This window comes from Scleropages formosus, chromosome 5 (genome assembly GCF_900964775.1).
Source record: "Scleropages formosus chromosome 5, fSclFor1.1, whole genome shotgun sequence".
Classification (NCBI taxonomy): Eukaryota; Metazoa; Chordata; class Actinopteri; order Osteoglossiformes; family Osteoglossidae; genus Scleropages; species Scleropages formosus.
The window spans coordinates 6367477-6383330 of record NC_041810.1 but is presented as its reverse complement, the minus strand read 5'-3'; the positions used below and the strand labels follow the sequence as shown (position 1 = coordinate 6383330).

Genomic DNA, 15854 nt, shown 5'->3' with positions numbered 1-15854 from the left:
TCAGGAACTTGATAAAGTGCAGCTATAGTTTCAGCTGATCAGGAAAACCTACATAAAGCAACGTGATCTGCTTTGAGATCTTGCACTTTGGTTGGCAAAGATGAAAAACTGTTTTTGTTGAGACTGGGTGAAAAGTGTTGATTCACTTTTCAGGTAATTTTGGTGGTTATTGTTTTTAGCAGTGACCACTCCATTGGGCATTTACTTTTCCTCTTTGCAATTTTTCCATGTTTGTCATATGCTGTCATGATTTTCCACATTCATCACCTTGCCACATTAGTAAATCTGTAGCAATTTGTGACCGCTGTACCAGAAATTCAGAGGGACCATTTCACCTGTTTCAGTCTCTATTAGTCATGTGCAATCTGTGAAATGTGTGAAAATCCCCTGAATCTGCCTTCCAAGATAGAATGCGATATAAGAATAAAGTGTAATAAGTGACAGATCTCATATTTTGCTTCATATGAATCCCTTCTTTTCTTTAAAGAAATGTGATTTTGTTCCTCTTGAGCCCAGGTTTATCATGTGGTGTTCATGTGTTGTTTCCAACATTTTTTCAACCCCTGTATAACGGCACATACAGCGTAGTGCCAGAGACAGAGACCGAGAGCCGACGATGAAACTATAGTGTATAGTAGCGGTTCATTAGGCCGACATCTTGCTTTTACTTGATATATAATTAACCAATGAAAAAGTTTGTACAACAGCCCAAATGGCTTCCGCTTCGAAGCCACATCACTTGCGCTTTTTTTTTTTACGCTTTGCAGTTGGGCTTTCAACTGATAGACCGAATCAGCATTTTCCACATATTAACTTGAAAACAACGTCGGCGTCTCTTCACCTCGAGTCTAATGACACAGACTGCCAACGTTTGCGTGAGCGCGCCGACAAGGAGAGGAAGTGGTGCGTGATCTGGGTCCGCACCTCTTCCGGTGTCGGGGAGCAACCGTGGGAGCAACGGAAGAGAGGCGCGCGCGCAAAGGAGAGGGAGCGCGAGAGAAGGGGAGGACGGCCGGGGGAGAGTGGGGTTGCCGCAGTTGCAGGTAACAAAAATTAAATATACACGTTCGGGAGCTAAAACAAGAATATATGAACACAGTCGGGTGGTACTGGTGACCGTTGTGATATGAAGGCGGGGGAGACGGTCTCTGAAAGTTCTGCTTCCGTTGCCCTTTTTCTGAAGCGCTCTTGTGTCGCGCAGGGAGAGGAGAAGAGGAAGGAAGCTCTCGGCGGAATCGGTGACATTCGGAGGTGCGGCGGCCCAGGCTGTTCCGTCCCCTCTACACACTTCACTTGGATTAATCCCCATCCCCCCGCGACGCTCGGGGTGCGACGAGTGCGTGCGGCTCAGGATCATAAAGCCGAGAGGAGATCGGCGGACCGGGCTGGAAGGAAGGAAGCGCACCGTCGGTTGCAGGCTTCTGGGGCCTGTGTCACTCACACAGTGTGTGTTCCGAGCACTGCTGTCTACAGTCCGTAGGATCTAATTGCCTTTTACTTTGAAAAGTACCGTTTAATGTTGTGCGATCCATCTGTTCAGCTAAAGACTGACTTGAACCCGCTATTTGGACTGCAGAGAGAGCTGACAGACTCTTGAGAAAAGACAGGCGGCAGTGAATGCGCTCACTAGGTGTGGCGGGTCGCCGGAGTTCCGTTCCTGCATCAGTCGCTCTTTACTCCGGGCCTCTTGTCGTGCTTTGCGCGTCACTCTGACATGGATGAATGTGACTCTAAATAAAACCCAGCTGTAGAGGGATCGTGTGGAGAAAATCGCTGTTAACGGAGTGCATGGTGGTGCCGGCTGTCCGAGGGCTGCGCCTCGTCGCGGATGATCTACGTGTGAATTCATCTTTCGGGAATCTTCTTAAAACACACATATACGGCATAATCCTGTACCGGTCGCGTTTCGCATTGCTTTTAAAGTCGCGTCCTTAATTCGGTCCATTCATTTTTCTTTTGGTCCGCGCTACTGTGTGGAAAGGGAAGCGCGCGAAGCACGCGGACTTGCGGCCGCCGGCGTTTCATCAGGGCGAGCAGATCTTTATGCGCAGGTGACAACATGGGGAAGATGCTTTCCAAGATCTTTGGCAATAAGGAGATGAGAATATTAATGCTGGGACTGGATGCTGCCGGGAAGACCACCATCCTGTACAAACTGAAGCTGGGGCAGTCGGTGACCACGATCCCCACTGTGGGCTTCAACGTGGAGACGGTCACCTACAAGAATGTAAAGTTCAACGTGTGGGATGTTGGAGGTCAAGACAAGATCCGCCCCCTGTGGCGGCACTACTACACGGGCACGCAGGGCCTCATCTTCGTGGTGGACTGCGCCGACCGGGACCGCATAGACGAGGCTCGACAGGAGCTGCACCGTATCATCAATGACAGAGAGATGCGGGATGCCATCATCTTGATCTTCGCTAACAAGCAAGACCTGCCTGACGCTATGAAGCCACATGAGATCCAGGAAAAGCTAGGCCTGACCCGCATCAGGGACCGCAACTGGTACGTGCAGCCCTCCTGCGCGACCACAGGTGATGGACTGTATGAGGGTCTAACCTGGCTTACCTCCAACTACAAATCATAATGCTTCTCACAATTTTAGAAAAACAAAGATAAGTCAGTACCAAGATTGGTATAAATAACATGGCTTCACAAAGAATAAATAATAAAGGTTTGATTCTCTTATTTTTCCATTATCAGTTGTCAGATTTTGTTTCTTAAAGCAAACAAGGTCTTTGCCTGTTTTTTTTCTTTTTTTTTTTTTTTTCCCCTCAAGTTTTCTTTGCTCTAGCTTTTGAATTTTCCTTGTGCATTTTACCGAATTGCTGTGACCTCAAGTTGCGTAAATACTTTTTTTTTTCCCCCCCCCCCCTCCCCCAAATGCTATAGAGTTGACTGCGGAATTGTCATTTTTAATGTGGAGGGGCTTGGTCAGAGGAGGATGGTGGCCTGTTCTGGTTGCTTCACATCTCCTATTTATACAGTGCTGCATAGCTGATTTCCTCACAGATAAGAAACAAGTCACAACATTGAGAAAAGTGGCTACATGATGTCTTATCAGACTTTTGTTTGTTACAGCAGTGCAAAGAAGGATAAAGATTGTTTGAAAACTGTCTTCTGCAATTAAAGCTCATTATTTACAGTACATTGGTACAGTGTTGTATATTGTACCAGGTACTGCAGAAATTAAAGAATCTAAAGTTTTAATCTTTGTCCATTATAAATTTTCAAGAAATTTCAGTTTTCAATATTTTTTTATGAAGGATATGGTGTTAAAATATTATACTTTCAGTGCCCCATTTTTTTTTTTGTTCAGGGTAGTGTTCCATTTCACTGCCACAACTGAGTATACAATGTAGTATAATTTTGTATGACGTTAATATGAAAATAAAATATTTTATATAACAATGAAATTCATCTGGAAACATTGGGATTGAAGCTTCATTGCCACTAATGGATGGTGTCTCTACTTACATTTGATCACTGCAGCGTTATTGATTGGAATCTGGAACTGCCAAATACCACCACCCAGCCTAATCACCAAAATATGTCCCATTTATATTTTGATTGCAAGTTCATTTATACGAAGCAGCACAGACAACAAATATTCAGCAGTTGTACCTACAGCTGGGTGTTTCCTGGAGGAATTGCACTGAAACATGGTTTTCAAAAATGCATGAAAAGAATCCATCTTGGAGATTATATTTCTAGCTTTCTGGACGTAATCACTGTGCAGATCCTGTTTGTCTATATCAAGGTCATCAGCTCCTTAAACTAGAGAGCAACAAAGCGCAATTATTGTTGCATCTCTTAAATATTTTTAAAGTGACAAATGATATGCATTGGTAGACATAGACATTACTGTAGAGCAATTCAGTTAAATTACTTTTTTAAAGCACATGGCAGCAGGACTAATTCATGGCATGTGAACCAGCAGCATTTAGGATGTAAGTTCATGAGTTTAAGCACCATTCTAAGCTACCTCTTTTTTACCTAATGTACACACCACAGAGTTAATTAGTGGCCTTCAATGCAATGTGTTGGCGTTTGCACAAAAAATCAGTTTTGTTAGTGATGTGCCTTCGCCCACATATAAAAAAAAATGTATTTTCTCAGAATAAAACAAAAAATGAACAGATTCAAAATTTAGGTTTGCTGTGAAGATGAAAATGCGTGCATAGCTGGTAGGTAGTGGGGCATCTTGTTAAGTCTGTATTTTGTATGACGGAAACAAACCAGTTAACCATCCAATAGTTTGGATGTCTGAAATAGCTGATATTGTGGAGTCTGGCAACATATTCCAGGGTTAAAGAGTAATATTTTTTTTTAAATATTGAAAGGTATGAACATGTATCAAATCTCCAAATTTCAGCCATTGGAGGATGGTAAATTAGTGACTGCTCGCTTTGTATAGTGAACACAAGGGCGTAGGTATTTTATTGCAGATATGATGTGATCACATGAGACTCGCAGCCAAAGTGCAGTCCCCACCCTTGCACGGTAAAGTGAGTCACCAGATAAGTACTTCACCAAAATTTAGGCTAGTAAGGCCTGCAATTGAAAGTATTGCTGATGTGGGGACCTGCATAAATGTATGTCTTTAAAAAAGTTACTAGATTATTTCCCTGCAGTAGATTTGCTATCCCTTGGAATGGCAAAATCTTTAACTCCCTTAAACCCATTTAATTTGCTCTACTCTGAAGAGGATTAGACAAATTCAGGTTGACACTATGGCCTGAAAGCAGAAAGTTAACAAAGAAAGAGGTTGTATTTAGAGCGGACTATATACCTAAATATGGCAGGGTTTTTATATATGTTGTTTCCCTTGCGCTGACCCTCAGTTTATTATTTATTCATTTAGCTCATGCTGTTTTCCAAAACAAATTACAATGTTAAGCTATTTACAGTTATCTAGCCATTTTATATGCACGAGTAAGTTTTAGAGGGGCCATCCATGGTAAGTTCCTGACTTGAGGGTTCTGCAACAGGAGGTTGAATTCAAACCAAGATCCTTCAAGTGCAAGGCAGCAGGGCTAACCACTATACTTCCTGCTGGCCCTGGTTGCCTTTTTTTATCACGAAACTGCCACATAGGTCCACGTTGCAAGAAATTTGTAAACTGAGAAGAATCTCTCTGGCCTGGTGAGGTGATGTGGTCCATCTGGTTTAAACCTGACTAGTTTCAGTAGCACTACCTGATCTGGACATTGCTTGCAAGTACTGCTTACTGCAGATAAATTGACACTTTCTCGGGGAAATACACACAGCAGACTTCCCTAGATCTTTGTAAAATGTTCAAACTTTTTTTTCTTCCAAGAAAGATTTTGTCATGTGTATGTGTCTGTGTGTCAGACTCTGGGGTCTGTTGCATCTTTAGCAGAATTGTGCAAAGCACATTTATGGAACAAGAGTGCCAGCATAACTGGTAAAACTACCACTGTGCTGAATTTATAAGCCAGTTGTGTAGACAAAAGCTATATATTTCCTCAAGATTTATAGCGATGTTCATTGAACAACCCTGGGCGATTGTACGCTTGCATCTCAACTTACAAACACTTCTGGGACCTGTTCATAACTTGAATTGTTCATAAGTCCACTCACTACATCACAATCGCATGACTCGCGGGACTTTTACTATATTATCCTTTATTAATATGTAGAACTGATTATCATTTGGGACACAGTAAAACTGACCACAAAAAAGTGGCCAGTAATCACATGAAAATGTTTGTCAATATCTGGTCATTTTCAGATTCCAGTAAAAAATGTACAACCTGTTTATTCACTGTACAAGTTTTCTATATAGCTGTAAAAAATTAAAGTACACTGGATAAAATTCCTGCTGCAACCACCCTTCTGAGTGTGATGGCGTCTCTTGCCAGAAAGCAGAAACAGAATTTTTCGCTGTACAACAGAGGAATCTTACAAAAAATAATAGTGTTATGTAAAAACTGAGACTAGAAAAAGCACATAACTTCCAAAATTGAAAAATCTAGTCATAAACCAGGTACAAGTGTAAATGTAAAGTATCAGTTAAGATGACGAGCCAGAGTGTAGTTTTTCTAATGGGTTTTCTTCCACCTTGTCAATAAAGGAAGGTAACAGTGCATAGTTCTTAATTCTGCAGTAGAGCTACAAAATTGTAGCCAGTTCAGTAAATATTAAACACCGATTTAGTCAATGCTGCTGAATAAAAAAATTACGCCGGATTGGGGTTGGATAAACCTTTCCTGCAAATGCTGTCATTAAACTTCAGGAGTCATTTTTTTTTGTCCTTTCACATCTTTTGTGCTAAAATTACATTTTACTTTTAGCAGAGGTTTTTCTCCAAAGCAACTCCCAATGAACTCAGCGCACACACCTTATTCACCGCGGTGACTTACACTGCTAGATACACTACTTACACTGGGTCACTCATCCATACATCAGTGGAACACACTCCCTCTGTGTCAGTCACACACTATGGGTGAACCTGAACAGCATGTCTTTGGAGTGTGGGAGGAAACCAGAGCACCCGAAGACTTCCACTGCTAGATACACTACTTACAATGGCTCACTCACATACACTATGGGTTATTTTAGAGTCACCAGTCCACCTGAACATGTGGTCTGTGAACCGTGGGAGGAAATCCATGCAACGCAAAGAGAACTTCACACCGACCAAGCGAGAATCGAACCCGTGTCCTCTCGCACCACCCAGGCTGTGAGACAGAAGTGCTGCCCATGTAAATGTTAAGATTCCTGCAATTATTGTATTGTTTTTTTCATGGTGGTGCATCTGGTAAGAAAGACTTGGACAGTACCTTTGATCTTATCTTTTTATTGTGTAAATTTCATATTCATAAGGCAAGATACATTAAGTTTAGGCCTAACTTAATATATTGTTCTTCGCTGACGTATAATTTCTTCATCTTGATCTTCCTTCTCTCCAAAAACCTCTTCTCATTAATGAAGCCATTAGTCTAGAGAACGTCGCAAACTATTGATTTGTTTTTGGATAAATTGTAAACATCCTCTTATTTATGCATTTGCTTTTCTGATGGGTTTGTTTACTTCTTAAATGTTCACTTCGTATCCCCCTTGTTGGTTGTCGTTATTACGCTGTTTTTGCGTTTCTGAAATCGCGCTTTACCTGTGTTTGTTCACAAGAGTGAAAAAAAAATTAACTGTCGTAAAATATCGACCCCATCCCTGCTCCTACAGTGACTTTCATTACGACACCACTTTCCGGCAGCCAGAGCAGGAAGAGAACAGACGGCCGACGACGAGAGAAGGACCAAGGTAGTGAAGAGATTTTTTTTTTTTTTTTAATTTTTTTTTTTTTTTAAATTTTAACGTTACTATTGGTTTCACTGACGCTATGTCTGAAGGCTCCCCTCGCTGCAAAGGTTACCGTTTGTTCTTTCTCCTTTCATAGCATTTTCCCTGAATGAAGTGGGATGGCAGAAGTGCCGCCCGGGCCCGACAGCGCACTGCCTTCACCCCAGGCCGAAATTCTCCCCTTTGCCGGGAGCGGGTACATCGGTTGCGGCGAAGCTGAGGATCGCGGCTGCGGATGTGGAAATTATAAGACGACGTCTGCGGGTGCAAGACAAGCACAGGTGCATGATGGGAAAGGCGCGAGCACAACGACTCGGAACCATCTGTTCTCCTCGCAGCCCTCGGCCGCCCTCCACTTCCACACGCAGCCGCAGTTCCAGCAAGTGAACGGCTTGAAGAGCCCCGCGGAGGGCGGCGACCGCGGTCGAGTGCGGTTGTCAGCGGCCGAGCGCGGCGACGAGTGGGCCGAGGCCCCGGCCCCGGCGGACAGCAACGCGCTGAGCGACAGAAGAAAGGACGAGAAGAAGAATGAGGAGCGCAGGTCGTGTGCGAAGGCGAGCCTCTTGGAGCGATCGAGGAACAGAAACAACGTGCTGAGGACGAATGGCAGCCCCGAGCTGCGCAGGACTGTGGGCGGGACGGCGGCGGGGAAGCGGCTGGAGTCGGACTCGCTGGGCGAGCGGATGATGATGATGATGGAGCTGGAGAGGCTCCACCTGAGCGGTGTCCCCGAGCGGCCCGAGCGACCCGATCATCAGGGCGCCGAGTTCATCCAGTACGTCCGATACGAGTCGGAGCTGCAGATGCCCGATATCATGAGGTTGATCACGAAGGACTTGTCGGAGCCCTACTCCATTTACACCTACAGATACTTCATACACAACTGGCCGCAGCTCTGCTTTCTGGTACGTAGGCACGCACGTGCAGCCGGGTTGCGATCACGGTGAACGCCGGTGTATTTCCGTACGCTGCGATGCTGGTTGTGCGGAACCGGCACTTCATCATGGTTTCCTCCCAAGTACCACATGACATGATGAGCCTCCTCCTTCGGCGGACACTTTTTTTTTTCCCCCCCTTTCCTCCAAAGCAACACACGACTCGGGGGAATCAAAAGTGCATTGCAGTGCAACAGTTGCAGTGGGTTTGGCCAGTGCCTGCTGTGGGGCAAGTCCTGCCTGCGGTGCCTTGCGTTCCATCTTGGGTGTGTACCCTTGCCCTTCGGCATTGCGCCCTGTGTTGCCCCGGCTCGGACAAGTGGTTTTAGACATCGCTTGCTTTTTCTCCAAAGTCACTTCCAATGAGCTCTGTGTAGCGTTATCAGCTCACACACCTCATTCACCGTGGTGACTTACACTGCTAGATACACTACTTACACTGGGTCACTCATCCATACATCAGTGCAACACATTCTGTCACTCGCACACTATGGGTGGACCTGAACAGCATGTCTTTGGACGGTGGGAGGAAACCAGAGCACCTGGCGGAAACCCACACAGACACAGGGAGAACATGCAAACTCTACACAGACTCAGTGGGGATCAAACCCATGTCCTGTCGCACCACTCAGGCGCTGTGAGACAGCAGCGCTACTTACTGTGCCACCCAACCAATATACAGCCCAGCAATTTTACTGGAGCAATGTAGAGCAAGTACCTGTCTCAAGGGTACTACAGCCAGAGGTGAGATTCAAACCTGCAACCTTTGGGTCCAGAGGGAGCAGCTCTAACCATTGCACTTCCAGCTGCCCCTATATATATAAATAATTGCATGGGTAGCTGTATACAGAATTGACAGAGTTCTACATCTTGAAACAGATATTAGTAACATTATGTGAGTAGCAGCATATTGATAAGAAATGGAAATTGTTACACCTGATGTAATGCAGATTTATGGAGTTGATAGAATAAGAAAACTCAATTTTGGTCTGATAGAGATGTTTTGAGGCACTCCTTGAAAGTTAGGTGGGAGTCAGCAGTTCTGAGTGAGAGAGGGAGATCATTCCAACACATTGGAACCGGAGCTGAGAACCTCCGGGCTTTTTATTTTGGACCTCTTGTCCTTGGGACCACCAAGAGGCTCAAGGTCAACCAGCATAGCAGTTGTGGGGGGCATAACAAGTGTTCAGGTCCTCTAGGTAATATGAAGCTACACACGAACATTTATTTAGCTGATGCTGTTCTCCAAGGTGGGGCACGGTGGTGCAGAGGGTTTGGCTGAGTCCTGCTCTCTGGTGGGTCTGGGGTTCAAGGGGTTCAAGTCCTGCTTGGGGTGCCTTGTGACAGACTGGCGTCCCATCCTGGGTGTGTCCCCCCCCCCCCCCCCCCCCGGCCTTGTGCCCTGTATTGCTGGGTTAGGTTCCAGTTTGCTGCGACCCTGCTTGGGACGAGCAGTTTGTGGGCGTGTTCTCCGAAGTGACTTACACTGTTAAGATACTTAGAATTCTTTGCTCCTTTACACCACTGGATAATTTTTACTGAAGCAGTGTATGGAAGGTACCTTGTTCAAGGGTGCTGTGGCAGGTGGTAGGATTTGAACCTGGATCCTTTGTTTGCAAGTCAAGCTGTAACCATTATGCCACCACCTGTCTTTACACAACATAAACCTTTGCGACATATTGATTGAACTTTTATGGAAGTGTTTTGTGTTGTGCAGTTTTTCCATAGTACATTGTCAGGTTTTATTGGAGTGACAACTGATTTATATAAATATGCAGCCTGAATGTTGCGGTTTGGGTATGAGGAATAAGGTTATTTAGGTTGCTCCTGAATAACATTCTGTACTAGCTGATGTTATCACCAATATTGATTAATATTGGCTGTTTACCAATTGTTGGAACAATGTCAGAGTGATGTAGAGTCACCAGTTCAGCTAAAATATCTCTTGATTGTCTGAGGAAACCATGACACCAGGAGGAAAGCCATGCAAACATGAGGAAAACGTGAACCAGGTTTGAACCCACATGTGAACGTACAGACCAGAGATTTGTGTGAAGTGCTGCAGTACTGAGCCTCCCTGTTGTATAACGATTGTAAGTTTACCTGTGGTTGTACAGATGGTCCCTGCTGCCACGGGACCCTTGGATACCTACCTACTTGTCCTGCTCACAAGGGGTCAAAAATGAAGAGTCCTTCAGTTCATCATGGACTGGATGGTGTAGAACCCTCTTCCTCTGAACTGATTCATTTCTACTAGTATTCAAGAAGTGGTTCAAAACAAATCTATTTCAGATTTCTGATTCCAGGAAATGGAATCGGAAGGGTTCGAGGCTGAGGAAGGTGTACCCTGGACATTATGCAGGTCCATCTCAGGGTAGTGATACACGCGCTCCGTCGCTCATCCATTCACACGCTACAGGCATTTTGGTCATTGATATCCTGAAAGGTATGTATGGACTGTGGAAGGAAACCCACGTAAATATGAGAACACTCCTCATAGACTAAGCTAGGTTCAGATGTACCCTACATCAATTTTAGTATCATCTGTTATTACATTGATTCCGCAACATACAAACATGCTTGGGGCCAGAAGTCTGTAGTTCAGGGTTCAAGTTTTCAATTTTTTTTTTTTCTTTTTCCTTCTTTCCAAGGTCATGTTCCTCCTCCTCTCTCTACAAAACTCTCTCGTACGAACCAGTGCAAATACTTGTTAAAACAGTATATAATGCAGCGATCATACATCTGGAGCTGCAGTTAATGGTCTGTTTTTTTTCTAGCTCTAAAATGTCAATAATTGTGTTTATCGAAGTCTGAATAGGGTAAATCAGAATTATATTGGATGGTTGACTTACCTGTTTGGTCTACCAATATATCCAACACTGATTTAGAGAACCATTTTTGGAGCTCTGTCTAAATGTTGGGGAAGTTCTGTGTTTAGAGCAGTGTGAGACCAGAATGATCCCCAGGTGTATCTTAAAATACACTAAACCAGCAACTCGGGGCAGAAGCTGTTTTGTTAGAAATCAGCTACGTGTGGAGTTTAGCGCATCATCATATGGTTATACTGTCTGTAGCATCGTTGTCAAGGTGTGTGGGATTATAATGGGCAATAATGCTATTACCCTGTTGTATGAGAAAATTGTTTATTTCTTCAAGCCATTGTAGTGATTTCTTTCATTACACAGAACCGTGATGTGTGATTTCATTAGACAGAGGGTGATTTGTAGGTGTATGTATGTAGGCCTTCAGCTCATTGGTTAAAACAAAAAATGTCTCATTACCAGGAATGGTATTTTGAAATTTGTTTTTAATTTTTTTCCCTTAAAATTGGTAATACAACATTGATTGAACATTTACAAAGAATATGTTTAATGGCTCTGTTGTTTAGCTGATGCTCTTCTCTAAAGCAACTTACAATGTTCAGCTAATTATTTTCGTAATTTTTTTGGAGCAATGTACGGTAAGTACCTTGCTCAACGGTAAAAAAAAAAAAAAAAAAAAAAGTATTGTTTCTGCAAAACTTTTTTGAATTTCACGTATGAATACAAAGCTTTCGAAAATCACGTTTGTGTCACAGAAGCTTTTCTGGATCCCGTGCATGATTGTAGTACCAAACATGCCTCTATATGAAAAGCTCCACCATTCAGCATCTGATTTTTTTTTTTTTTTCCCTTGTTTTCAGCCTACATTTATAACATTTAGAATAGAGGTACTAGCAATGAATTTTCTTTTTATTTAATCACTTTTTTTTTTTCCTTTGGCCCTAAATTATAAATAAATGCTGAAATTAATTTGTTTTATAGTTGCTTATTTTCAAGAGTTGTTGAGTCTTTAGGGTGGTTATTGCAAAAAAAAAAAAAACAAAATTTTTGCGATACAGCTAGCGTACTGAGTATGCCTTGACGAAAGAATATACCATAGCAGTATATACGTACACTTATTTCATTAAAGATCTTTCCAGTGTTATGACTTCCCTCTTGGTTTTCTTGCAACATGCATTTATTTAAAAATGCTCACCAACTGCACCTGTTTTTTTGCCTTTGCTGTTCACGTTTTTCTATTGGTATAACATGTTTGCAATATGTTTACCTATATTTAATGCACGATTGGTTTCTCTGTCCCTTAGGCAATGGTGCGGAAGGAGTGTGTGGGTGCTATCGTGTGCAAGTTGGACATGCACAAGAAAATGTTCCGCAGAGGCTACATCGCCATGCTGGCTGTAGACTCAAAGTACCGCAGGAAAAGCATCGGTTAGTCCATTCAGTCTGTGGAGTGATTCCTGGCAGTGCCCAGCTAGATGCACACTCCACAAGTGTCTAAATGTGTGCTCTGCTCATTTCTTTCAGGTACCAATTTGGTGAAGAACGCCATCTACGCTATGGTAGACGGGGACTGCGATGAGGTACAGCTCTTCCCAACACGTGGTCTTGGTGTACTGCTTCATGCTACAGTAGAGCTCACAAGGTGTTACTGTCTTACATGGGATTGTAAAGGTGTTGCAGTTAGCTGCTTGTCAAAGTGTTAGCAGAGGAAATATAATTTAATAATGTGACTGGTATGTATGCTGGCATCTCATCATGTTTTGTGAGTTTTCCATTAGATGAAGGTTTTTTTTTTACTTTTGGGATCTTTTGGGATGCTTGAACTGGCCTTTTCCCCCCCCACATTCTTTCCTCTGCCTTAGGTGGTGCTGGAAACAGAAATCACCAACAAATGTGCCCTGAAGTTGTATGAGAACCTGGGCTTTGTGAGGGACAAACGGCTCTTCCGCTACTACTTAAATGGGGTGGATGCGCTTCGGCTCAAACTATGGCTGCGTTAATCCCGTCCGTCCCACTCCTTCCACCATCGCCGATCCTCTCTCTTTACCCTTCGCCGTGGGAATCCTTTGCCAGCCTGAAGGAACAATATTCCTCATCTCAACCATCCACAAATGGAAAGTGACAAACAAAACAATGAGTTCAAAGTGTGTATGTTGAGTTCACCGAGTGCTAACATGTAAGGCGAAGTTTGCTGCCAGCTCGCTCAAAGGTCAGAAATTCAGAGACGACAAGCCGCTGTGGTTATGCTGCACAATCTATGTAGATATTCACACTAGTGCAGTAAGCTATGAAAAACCAGGCAAGAGCAAGACAAACAAAGGCCGTATTTCACGTCTGGTTTATACAGTCTGTGATAAAAGTAAGAAACTACACAACAAAGATCATGCAAAAAATTATACTTTATTTTTATTGTATTTTTCAATTTTATCCCTTAAGTTGAAGTGTGTGTTAGGAAAGTAAGTATCGCATGTGTGTTTACCAAGATGTGGGCTGGGCATTGGTTTCAGTGAAGTGTATATTTTTCTTGTTGTGTTTTCCAATCTTATTCTAGACTGGTGCTTTGTCCTGCCCAATATCCTTCTGCCCACTCTGGTTCATACGCAATGAGTAAATGCACCTGAATTCTCCTGCGTGTGCAATATTGCAGATGTGATTCAAGCAGAGGCGGTCACTGCTTGGTCAGTCGTTCAAAGGGCAAATTACAGAAATATTCCAACATAATCTGGTGCCAGGCAACAAAATTATTTTGTAAAAGCCTGATGTGAGAGAATGTTAGATTTTTGCGTTTTTTTCCCCTATTTAACTTTGGTTCGCTGTCAGTATTTCTATTTATTTCTTTTGTAACTGCAGTTTGTTTCAACTTGGTGCCGAAATGGACACAAGTGAAGCATAGGAGTCATGCAGAAACTATTTGTAGGTGGATCTAATTCTCTTGGGACAAAGGGGGGGGGGGGGTCCAGGACTTTGTTTCTAATAATTATGATTTTCAGTTTTTACCATTTGCTACCTCCTCATCTGGACTTGTTTCCACGAGAGCAAGAACACAGCTTAAGAGAAAAGGTGCAGCCTTTACCTCCCCACCCTCTTTACCTTTTTAAATGTTCCTGCTCACCGCCATTGCTACTCCGGTGTACCCAGTCCGTTTCTGGTGAACTGTTGCGGAAGCAGGAAAATGTACCTTGAACAATTTTTAGGTATTAAAGCTGAGAAGGAGAATAAAAACCATGCCTTTAATTTCATTCAGATCCTGGCAAATAAAAGCATATGCATATGTGTGACTGCTTTTGTTTTTTTTTTTTTGTGCTTTGATTTAAAATGTTTACATAATGCACAATGATACCCACTAGTTCATTAGTTCTGTTTTGAGGTTTAGGGGAAAAATGCTACCACCTAATTATCAAATAGTACTCAAAAATTGACCCAAGCAGACATAGTGAGGTTAGTTTATTGTTGTCATATACACATCTTACCATTTACCTGAGTGTTAGACAAATTCAGCCCAGTATGTTGGTACTTAGTAAAAACAACAAGGTATCTAAATCCTACACAAGGCCTGATTAAAAAGCAGAAATGTTTAAGCCTAAGAAAATCTTCAAGATGCCTTGATTTTGTGAGTTTCTATGTGCAGATGGGTTAGTCATGTGTAATGTGGTGCACAGAGGCTGTACGGCTCCTTTACAAATGGTGGAGCAGAAACAATTTCTGAAAGAAGATTTGATGACCGTCATCATTACCGAGGAGAGTATGGCTTTAAGGAACTTGTCAAAAATGTTTATTTACACAGTTGTGTATTTTCTAAGCTATGATGCTACATGGCACCCTTCACGTAATTTGTTTCAGCACAGGCTGCACATTTTTGGACCATTATAGTGTGGACAAAATGACTCTACCATAAGAAAAATAATGTTAATGTTACAAGTAGAGCACAGATTTTGCCTACAGCTCAGAGCTTCCATAACTCGATGGAAGGTTGCAAGAGCTCGGTGAGGCCCAAACAACAGTGTGAAGAATTGGTGCCAACCAAAAGGAGTAAGGATGGCTAAGAGCACCCTAGATTTCAGGGATGCTGGTGTTTGCCAAATAACATTTTGCAATTCTGTATTGAGTAAAAGCAAGCTGTGCCCAGATGGTTAAGAAATTCATCCACCCAGGGAAATACGTGTACATAAAATTTGGTAATGGCGCTGACCTTCCTATGGTCAACGCAGAACCGAACTGAGCCATTCGCTTTTGGCACGGGCCCTATCAGACTACTCCATTCACGTTTCTGTTCCTCTATGACTCCCACGTGCATCATTTTGTCTAGCTCGCGGTGACTCCCTGGAACTAAATTAGCTGGACCTCTGCATGGTGTTTATGAGGTGGGTACATCTGACGAGGGGTGAGTAGTTTGGAATGAGGTGTTGGGAGAAAAACAAGGATCTTATCTCAGCTCAAACTGTCTCAGACCAGTATTTCTGTTATAGGAGGAGGGTTGCAGTTCATGAAGTAAATGTTTCCTAGCAAGGGGGGCTGTGGTGGCGCAGTGGGTTGGACCGGGTCCTGCTCTCCGGTGGGTCTGGAGTTCGAGTCCCGCCTGGGGTGCCTTGTGATGGACTGGCGTCCCGTCCTGGGTGCGTCCCCTTCCACCCCAGCCCTTTGCCCTGTGTTGCCGGGTTAGGCTCCAGCTCCCCGTGACCCTGTATGGGCCAAGCCGTTTCAGATGGTGTACATGAGTGAGATGTGTTTCCTAGCAGTTTTTCCCATGTAGTTTCACACAGAGGTCTACAATATA

The 15854-nt window shown here is 43.4% G+C and overlaps 2 protein-coding genes across 3 annotated transcripts; both read left to right on the top strand.

Moving 5' to 3' along the window:
• The first annotated feature begins 839 nt into the window (after positions 1-839).
• On the top strand, positions 840-3296 carry arf6a (ADP-ribosylation factor 6a). Its single transcript, XM_018746297.2, has 2 exons — positions 840-1043; positions 1202-3296. Exon 2 carries the CDS (start codon positions 2060-2062, stop codon positions 2585-2587), a length of 528 nt encoding a protein of 175 aa, XP_018601813.1. The 5' UTR covers positions 840-1043; positions 1202-2059; the 3' UTR covers positions 2588-3296.
• Positions 3297-7223: 3927 nt separating this feature from the next.
• LOC108930802 (N-alpha-acetyltransferase 30-like) lies at positions 7224-14327 on the top strand. Of its 2 annotated transcripts, XM_029252274.1 has the most exons (5): positions 7224-7284; positions 7421-8228; positions 12385-12508; positions 12605-12660; positions 12943-14327. In XM_029252274.1, exons 2-5 carry the CDS (start codon positions 7443-7445, stop codon positions 13078-13080), a joined length of 1104 nt encoding a protein of 367 aa, XP_029108107.1. In that variant the 5' UTR covers positions 7224-7284; positions 7421-7442; the 3' UTR covers positions 13081-14327. The 2 variants fall into 2 exon arrangements, with proteins under 2 accessions (XP_029108107.1, XP_018601732.2); XM_018746216.2 differs by lacking the exon at positions 7224-7284 and having other exon boundaries at positions 7298-8228.
• The last annotated feature ends 1527 nt before the right edge of the window (positions 14328-15854 follow it).